The 9,707-nt window shown below is 41.7% G+C and overlaps 1 protein-coding gene across 1 annotated transcript; it reads right to left on the bottom strand.

The window, feature by feature from the left end:
- Positions 1-1,884: 1,884 nt before the first annotated feature.
- Positions 1,885-9,707, bottom strand: LOC115671531 (plasma membrane ATPase 4-like). Its single transcript, XM_030593143.2, has 16 exons — positions 9,590-9,707; positions 6,522-6,641; positions 6,185-6,421; positions 5,338-6,099; positions 5,105-5,227; positions 4,911-5,015; positions 4,684-4,828; positions 4,433-4,597; positions 4,024-4,262; positions 3,905-3,937; positions 3,731-3,812; positions 3,475-3,635; positions 3,190-3,363; positions 2,785-2,967; positions 2,515-2,696; positions 1,885-2,259 (listed from the first exon to the last, which is right to left on the bottom strand). Exons 1-16 carry the CDS (start codon positions 9,644-9,646, stop codon positions 2,163-2,165), a joined length of 2,865 nt encoding a protein of 954 aa, XP_030449003.1. The 5' UTR covers positions 9,647-9,707; the 3' UTR covers positions 1,885-2,162.

Genomic DNA, 9,707 nt, shown 5'->3' with positions numbered 1-9,707 from the left:
TCACCTATGGATGGTCGCCAACTATGCTGTGGCCGGCGATTGGCCGAGAAAGAAGCAAAAAGAAAAAGAAAGAAAAGAAAAGAAAAGAAAAGAAAATTAATTAAAAAAATTCGAATTTTTTGGTAATTTTTCCCAAAAAATAAAATCAGATACCAAACAATGGAAAATATTTTCTAGTTTATTTTTAGATTTCAGCCGAACATCAGAAAATATTGTCATTTTCTTAGAAAATGGCTTCATGAAAATAATTTTCCAGAAATGTCATATTTTCAATGAGGACGGAGCCTTTCATTCTACAAAATTTACTCACACACTCATTGGGCTTGCTTGAAGGGGCTCTGTCATAGTATGATTATGTGTTAAATTTTAGTGTTTCACCATGTGCTTAAAGTATTAGTATTCGTTTTATTAATAAGAATTATTCCTCTTTGATTTTTTAGGATTGTTAATTTTCGAATTTATATCAATATTACTTTATATACTACGCTGGATGATTCTCCTATGTAAGATATCAAGAATATACAGTATGTAACTATTTGGCTGTAAATTATGTTGCTTTGACATTACAAATTCAAAATCTGTTTTAGGAAATACGTGGTTGGATATATAACTATATATGTAATTACACATGACTAAGTACAACAATCTTTTTTGCAATAATAAGTTTGAATTCTATAGTTAATCTGATTGCCTATTTCAAATTGGACACTTCTCCGAAATAAAAGGATGGAAAATGTTTTTCTTAAAATATTTAATTTCTGACAAGTATTATATATATGGTCATAATTAATATGCAAAACCAGATGAGTTAGACAAAGCACAATTAAGAGATCATTTTGAATAGACAGCTGCTACAATGATAGAACAATGGATGGTCACGGGTGATTTTAATGATGTCACGTTTCCGGACGAAAAGAAAGGGGGTGCACCAGTCAATGCTGTAAAATGTGCTAGGTTTAGAGAGTGGGATTGACAAATGTCGTCTAATTGATCTTGATTGGGTGGGAATGAAATTTTACATGGCGTGGGCCCAGGGGGAATGGATACAATAGGCTATTCAAGCGCCTTGATAGGGCATCATGTAATCTTTCTAGACGTTGTTTATTTGTTGATGCGATAGTACGAATGCTTCCAAAAGTTAAATCTAACCATCAAGGGGTGGAATTATAATGTCTTTGGAAACATTTTCCAGAAGAAAAGAATTTGTTGGCCAGATTAAGAGGCATTCGAAAGTCACTTGAGAAAGGTACAAATCCCTTTTTGTCGAAACTTGAAGCAAAACTACAAAAAAGAGTTTGTTGATGTCTCGGGTTAGGAAGAAATCCACTAGTATCGAAAAACCGGCATCAATAGTTGCGGTTCAGGTAAAAAATACAAAGCATTTTCATGCTACCGCATATAAAATTGACTTTTTAAGGAATAATAGGGGAGAATGGGTGTATGATCAAGAGAAACTGAAAGTCATTGGGGTGGATTTCCACAAAACCTTTTCACTGAAGATGACCCAACCCTAACTGCGATTTCGCAGTCTAACATTTTTCAAGTCAAGGGGAAGCCGTTTCTTAATAGAAAATAGCTAGTTTTCGTTTATTTTATGATTTAGGGAAAGTAATTTTCTTTTTGTTAGGACGGAATTGATTTTCCCTGAATCTATGTTTATTGTTTTCAGTCCACGGATAATGTTTTTCATCAATCGATTAGTTTTCCGTTGTACAATTATCGGACAGTCGAAAGGCAATTTCCCGAAAACAGTTCTCCTTCAAACAAACGGTCCCTATTGCTTATTTAACAAAAATCATTTACCAAATGCCTAATCTTTTGTTTTTCCTTTTCTTTTACCAGGCAGACCACTCTTGAGAACTGTGGACTAGATTATGCTTCAAGCAAAACATAATCATTAAAATCCGAACAAGATTCAGTAATTTACTTGAACATGGCTACTTTGAAAGGAAGAGTTAAATCTCATTCTGTCAAAGAGAAAGCAGCCCCCATGCATTATACTGGTGACAGCAAAAATCTACGACCCTGACCGCTACCGACTTCGTTTTCTGCTGTCCTATTAGACTAATAAAAGCTCCATACGCTTCTTCGTCATCATAATCCTTAAGACTACTTTCCATTTCTCCACGATATGATCTCCTCTGCTTCGGATGAAAAGCCCCTCAGAATGTGTAATGCTGCTGAATGGAATCGATGTCCAAGCCTTTGAGCTTGACCACGGATTCGACATGGCCCTTCAGAGTATGTAGCTCGCGCAGCCTGCAACAACAGATTCAGTTTTCCTTACCATCGCATGTAGGACTTAAATGGCGAAAAGGAACTGCTAGCAGCAAACAGTTTAATCTCTGTATTGAGAAAGTATGGCTCCTAAGCTCCGTCAAATACAGCATGGTTTTTGAACTTCAGTTATCAGGCAAGCAAACAGGTACGGAAGCGAAGTAGGTGGAACTATGTTTTTTCGTAAAGAACTTCATTTTATTACAAGCATTGAAGTATGAGAATTAAGGTGCTCACCTCGCGACCTCAGCTCGTCGCTTGGCTTGCTCTGCAATCTCTGAAAGCTCCCTGTAGCTACTCTTGTCAGAGAAAAGGTTGCTGGTTTCAGGAGGCTGAAGGCCGTGTAGAGTCCTCTGTGCAGTTGCCCACTGAGCTTCTCGCTCTTCTTTGCCATAGTCTTTTTTGGTAGTGAAGGCGGTCTGCATGATAAAATTGGCCCAAATTAACAGAATGTAGGGTTTTTCTCGATACATAATCGTGGCGGTGCCACTTTCTTAGTGAATTTACCTTGTTATCCAAAAGGGTATCCCATGCTCTCCCGCTCAGAATGTAGCGAATTGCGAATTTAAGAATATCAAGCGGAACATACGTCACCAAGCTGTAAAGCCAGATGACACCAGCCCACCCCCATCCAGTTCCTTTGATCCTCGCAAAACCCCAATTTGCATAAACCGATATGAGTGTCGCAACCTGTCCATGTAAATTTTGTATCAGGGAGCATATTGTTGAATGGTGATTAAGCTATCGATTGTCCAAACTTTTCTGAGAACTTTTAACCAGTCATCATCAGTGAAAGCAAGTAAATCCGTAATTCTCACTTCAACCGGACTCCAATGAGATTAGTCATTAGTAGTGCCGCAGCAAACTTATGCTCCCAGTAGAAAGTTAACAGATGGAACGAGAAATTCTTACCAGCTGAGCAACTATGAATGCGCTGACCAAGAGAAGTCCCGGGCGTTCAACATAGGACCAGCTGCGCGATCTGGTGACAAAGATTAGAGCCTGGCTAACTATACTCACTTGCAAGTATAGGGCAGCCATCATTTCACCAGGTCTACCTCGGATTGATTTTACACCAAACTTGTCCTGCACCATAGAATAGGGTCGCTATATTTTATTACTTCTCATCCCAGTAATTCAACGAAAGATATACATGAGAGATAGAAGTAGAAAACCAAACAGGAAACAGATTCTTACTGAGAAAAAGTCAGTATCTCTCATGACCCAAAAGAAAATTACAGTCATTAATGCCAGGTAACCTCCCAGAACAATTCCAGTAGCGAAAATTTCTTTCAACTTCCAGCTATCTGGCTGGGGAGATGGCTTCACTCGATCTTTGGAGATTGTCATGATTGTTCCTGAGATTGGAACAGATGATTAATCAATTGATGCTTCTTGATCGGCATTTATGATGAGAACTGGGAGTAAAAGAATGAAAAACTATGGGTCTTACCATCATTTAAGATGGCAATGATCAAAACCATAAAGGGCGCAAAGTCGAACTTCCAGATCAAAGCAATGAACATAAAGCCAAACTGCAGAAGCAAAATGATGAGACTGATTGCATGAAATTTCGCGAGGGAAGAGTTTCCCTATCTTGAGTCCACAATTGATATGGAGAACTTACCACGATACGGATTGTAATGGAGACTGCATAAATCTGCAAAGATAAGCCACCTTGGGGTAAGCTCGGAATACAGTTACGCATATGCATAATAGTCTGGAAACACGATTGAAATCACTAACCGTGTAATTCTTCATTCTTTGGAATATAGCCCGGCTGGTCAGCACAGCACTTATTATGACACTCAATCCCGGTTCAGTGAGGACAATGTCCGAGGCACTTCTGGCAGCATCAGTGGCATCAGCAACTGCAATCCCGATGTCCGCCTTCTTCAAAGCTGGCGCATCATTCACACCATCTCCAGTCATACCACATATGTGCTTCCTCTCCTGCAGCTTCTTTACGATTTCGTACTTGTGTTCTGACATGCACCAATTAGAATGTCAGCGCATAGAAATTACACAGAACTCTTAAAAGAGGATATCACAATCTCATAGGGTTAAACAAATTAATTGGTGGTAGTGCAATGCAGGTTGAGTGGGTCGTAGAATCGAGTTTACGCGAAGAATCGTGGAAATGAACAGAGCTTACCAGGAAATACTCCAGCAAATCCATCTGCCTTTTCAATCAATTCGTCTACAGGAAGTGCTGCGATCGAAGCATCTTTGTGTTGGCCAAGCAATGAAGAAGAAGGATACATATTTGTCCCCATTCCAAGCCTCCTACCAGTTTCCTTGGCAATAGCAAGTTGATCACCTGAAAATTCAAGGAGGACAAAAATTACATCCGTAAAAGAAAGCATTACCTAGTGATTGATGGAGCTCTGTCACACCAGTTCTTACCAGTAATCATCTTCACATTGACACCAAGATTGAGGGCTCTTCGGATTGTTTCTGCACTATCGTGCCTGGGAGGATCGAAAAGAGGCAACAAACCTACAAACTGCCAAGGAGCACCTGGGCTGTCTTTTGTTCTCTCGGGAATTTCCTGCAAATCTCAAATAGAGGCAAGTAAATGAACCATTCCATGGCCTTAGCAATTAGATATGTGGATCACAATATTAGCACACCTGTCTTGCAACAGCTAAAGATCGAAGTCCACGCTCAGCAAACTTGTCGATCACGGCATGAGACTTTTTCCTAACATCTTCCTTGCAATTGCAGAGGTTTAATATCTGTCCACGGCATCAGAATTAAATATATCATCCGTGGCATCCAAGAATCTACCATTGCTGCACCTGTCAAGGAAAACGAGCACCAGTACCTGCTCTGGAGCACCTTTGCTTGAACGATGCCAACTCCCATCCGAGTCAATGTATGTCAGAGCAGTCCTCTTGTCCACTGGATTAAATGGAAGGAAATGGACCTCACGGATACCAGCTCGGGCCTGCCCAGAAGGAGAAACGTGAACAACAACCCATACTCTTCATGGTCCAATAATTTTAATAAGTCATGCACATTCCAAGCCTTAAATATCTGAACTAATATGAATCATACCTCCTTTGGATCTGCAAGCATTCCGACAATCGCAGCGTCAATTGCATCCTGATTTTCAGTCCTAGATGCCCTCGCTGCGAGAAGAATGACATGCTCCTTTTCGACACCTTTGGTAAACACCTCGATCAAGGTCTTATCGACGCTCAGCTTATTCAGGGTCAAGGTTCCTGTTTTGTCGCTGCAAAGAACATCCATCCCCGCCATTTCTTCAATGGCAGTCATTCTTTTGGTAATGGCGCCCTGCTGAGAGAGCCTGTGGGATCCAATAGCCATAGTAACGGATAAAACTGTAGGCATTGCAATCGGAATCCCTCCGATCAACAGAACCAGCAAGTTGTCGATCCCGTCTCTGTATTCGCGGCGTTGTATCGGGTACATGACCATTAGCTCTATTGCTATCCCGATGGCAATCGAGCAAATGCAGAAGTTACCGATCGCGGTGAGAACTTTCTGGAAGTGACCGACCTGATTGGTGCTGTCCACCAGATGCGCAGCTTTGCCAAAGAAAGTATGCACACCGGTAGCGATAACAACCGCTTCTATTTCCCCTTGTTTGCAGGTCGAACCGGAAAATACTTCATCCGACGGGTTCTTAGTAACGGGAAGGGATTCACCAGTAAGAGCGGATTGATCAATCTTAAGGGGATCACCCTCAAGGAGACGGGCATCCGCGGGAACTATATCACCCAGTTTGATGCTGATGATGTCTCCAGGCACTAAGATCGAAGCATCCTGCTCGCTCCATCGGCCATCTCTGAGAACCTACATTTACAACCACAAGTGCAGATTCTACATTACGATCATGTCAGTAATAGAACTCTTATTCGTCCACCATCTCTCTTCTCACCTTCGTTTTGGGAGCAAGACCGGCCATAAGGGCAGCCGCCGCATTACCAGCATTGTTTTCTTCAATGAAACTTATGGTGGAGTTGATCACCAACAAGACAATGATACCAACAAAATCTTGCCAATCTGGAGGCCTTTTACCACCGTTTGCCAACGCAATGGCCATCAGAGCGGCAGCTTCCATGACCCACGACAGCGGGTTCCACATAAAGCCTAAAAACTTGAGAATTTTGCTCTCCTGCATTTAACAGGCCAACACATCAATTGTATGGCAAAGATTCAAAGAAGCGAACTGAAGCTTATCAATAAAATCCATTGTTAATCAATCTAAAAAGAACCTTTTTCTCTTCCAGTTTGTTTGGTCCGAAAACCTGAAGCCGGTGGGCTCCTTCGTCCGAGCTCAGACCTTCTCTCGAACATTTCAACTGCTCGAACACTTCCTCTACCGGAATCTTTTCCTGCGAAACGGAAGGTGACCGTCAGAGCCCAATCCACTTTGATAAAAATCAAGTTGCCCGGAAGCTTAGGGAACCTATCCAGTTTTCACCAGCCCCATAATGATTCTTTCCCCAACATACATCTAGAGCAACAAGCAATACCTCCTCTCACCCGTATCTAAAGTCCAGATCAGATAATATGAGTGCAATATCAGTAGTGTACAATCGGCTTCTCAGGCAGGCATCCTAGTATATGTCAGGTGGTAGTAATAATACAACTGAGAAACTTCTTATGATAGCATTAGCTTGAACTGTGAATTTGCTGCAATTTAGTAAGACTGTTTCACTAGCACAGAAATCAAGCGAGCCCAAGAGGTGTGCCATTCAACAAGCATCTTTCAATGGAAGGGAAGAGTCAGTTAGGTCAAAGTGAAATGGTCAAAAGATGGAAAGAAGTCGGACACTAGCCCCAAACGGTCCAAGTGGGTGGCTGCTAAAAGAAAGTCATCATCAAATTATTGGGAGCTCTAGAAGATCAAATTAGTCGCACCCATCATGTGAACTTGAAGACTATTCAGTATTCCACCGCAATGTAAAGTCAACGAGGATGGTCCCTCTCTCACTCTCTCTCTCTCTCTCTCTCCATTAATCCAGGTAGCGACCGTGATTGAGATAATGCAGGGTTGAAATTGTTGTCCACCAGCGAGTCCAAGCAATCATTTTCGAAGGAGGAAGAATTGGAATGGCTTCTAAGCATTTCCAGGAAACAACATGGTTTTGCCGAAAAATACAATGAACCCTCTACAATTCCCCAACTTATGTTATGTCGGTACCGTCCAAATTCTGACTTAAAATAAAGGAGGATGGAAAAGCACGAGCCAACTTCTTTTGACCTGTTATTACCATGTTCATTTTAACTACTACGCACCAAGAATGCACTTCAAGATCAAGAATGATTTCGCTGGGGAGGAGGGGTAAAGCCAACAAAAAGAGAAAGAAAAAGAAAAGACCAAAGATAAATTTTTCTCTTTTTTTTTTCTGAAGTTAAAATGCGAGCTATGAAATGAGATAAAAAAAAAAAGTTTAGGGACAATATAATACGGTACAATAATTGTCAGGAGAGAGGGTGTTAGTCTTTCCAAACTGTTTCCTATGGAAAATTGACCGGAAGGAATTAAACGAATTAGATGTCTTACAGAAAAAGAAATAGAGATAAATTAAAAAAGAATCATTAGGGATTAAATAAATTTGGATGGAATGCTTCATGGGGAGCTGGTGAGGAGAGGAAGATGTTGTCATGTGTTCGCCTAAATATCAAGTCATAAGTTTTCCGTGCAATCCACAACCCTATCTTAATGCATAGAGAATAGAAGGACCAAGATACTCGAGCTTCAAAGATAAGAGGATGGTGGAATCTATTGGTTGGTGAAATACAACTTCATGACTCGTGGAAAATTGCAATCGTCTGGATCTTGACGAATAAGCAAGGAAAAGAAAATATTTGATAAGGCAATTATCATGGCTAATTATCCGACCAGTGTGATAGGTTTTGTTAAATTTTCAATATTCAAATGAATTTGACAAGGATATACTTAGGTGTAGGCAGTAATACATAGGGATAATTGATTTCAGAATGGGAAGTGACGGAATAGGGTCAATTCTCACACCGACCCTGTCAAGCCTATCATTTCTTTTTATGTTTTATGTTATATATACACACACGCATACTCTGGGCCGATTCCACCGGGTTGGAATGGTTCCTTCCAGGAACTAGGAACCAACCGTAAACCAGTTGATCCTATCCGGTTATCAAGTTGGATCGGGACCGATGTACACCCTTAATAACATCCTTCAATTTTGATGCGAACCCCCCATAGAATCATTCGGCACGAGCCTTCACGAATTCGCCAATCGCGATCGATCCGGTCCACATGAATCTAAGCTCGGGCAAGAATTCGCGATTACCGAAGGACCGGCACCGGTCGGGTGTGGGGCACGTGTCCGGCACGTGGGAGAGACCCAAGACCCAACGCCAAGTATAGTTTGCCCCCACGAGAAAAAAGCGGGGAAGAGCTACAAGAAACCAATCCACAAGACACGTGGGAAACAAAAAGAATTCAAAGGAAAAGCAAACCGGAAATAAAATAAAATAAAAAATAAAAAATAAAAAAACCAAGAACGAGCAGCACAGCCCCAGGAGAGAGCAAGGCATCAATGCCCGCCACGTCAGCCACTAACGGAAACCCCGCGACGACATGTCAAACGTTAATATTTTATATATATATATATATATATATATATATAAAACATTAACATTAACATTTTGACCCGACCCGGAACCGGGTTCACGCCGGCTATGTAGGGTAACGTAACAGAACCACCCAGAGAGAAAACTGTTCCTGCCCTTTCTTTCAGTAAAATCGGGCACTTCGAGAAATAAACAAATAATAACAATAATAATAATAATATAAAAAATAAATTTTTGGGACGTTCGCGTTAGTAATCCGAAGCCTACAAAAAAAAAATCGTCCCAAAAAGTCCGCATAAATGCTAGAGCCGAACACGAATACCCCCGAACCCGAACCCGATTCTCCCGGAAAAAAAAAAAAACTTTTGGAGTAAAAATCAAGAAACGGGAGAAAAGAAGAGAAAAAAGAGGAACGAGGGAGGTGAATTCCGCTGCAAAATGAAAAAAATAATAATAATCATCCGAGCATGCATCGACAGAGTCGGAAATGATACGCCGAAGAAGCGAGCGACTGGGAGAGACCATCATCGGCCTGCGACTTTCGAGGATTCATGCCGGGGAAAAAACCCTTAAACTCCCCCTGTTTTACTTCCCTCGTTTTATCGGGTCTCCCGAATTCTCGCCTCGGAACAGGGAACCTAGGAAAAGGAGGAACGAGAGGAGGAGGAGGAGGAGGAGGAGGAGAGAGACGGAGAGGGAGGGGGCGGGGAGCTTCGTTTACCAGATCGACGGTCTCGTTCTTAATCTCCTCGAGGCTGATGTCCTTGTTGCTCCCCATGGCTCCCGAGCACCCGGCGAGCGCCGCCGACCGAGCAGCAGCCGCGGAGGCCGGCGGAGGA

Source organism: Syzygium oleosum, unplaced genomic scaffold (assembly GCF_021117445.2).
Source record: "Syzygium oleosum isolate NSW1041296 unplaced genomic scaffold, Sole_v2.1 Sole_v2.16, whole genome shotgun sequence".
NCBI lineage: Eukaryota > Viridiplantae > Streptophyta > Magnoliopsida > Myrtales > Myrtaceae > Syzygium > Syzygium oleosum.
Note: the sequence above shows the minus strand (reverse complement) of the source record. Positions and strands in the feature narration are given on the sequence as shown.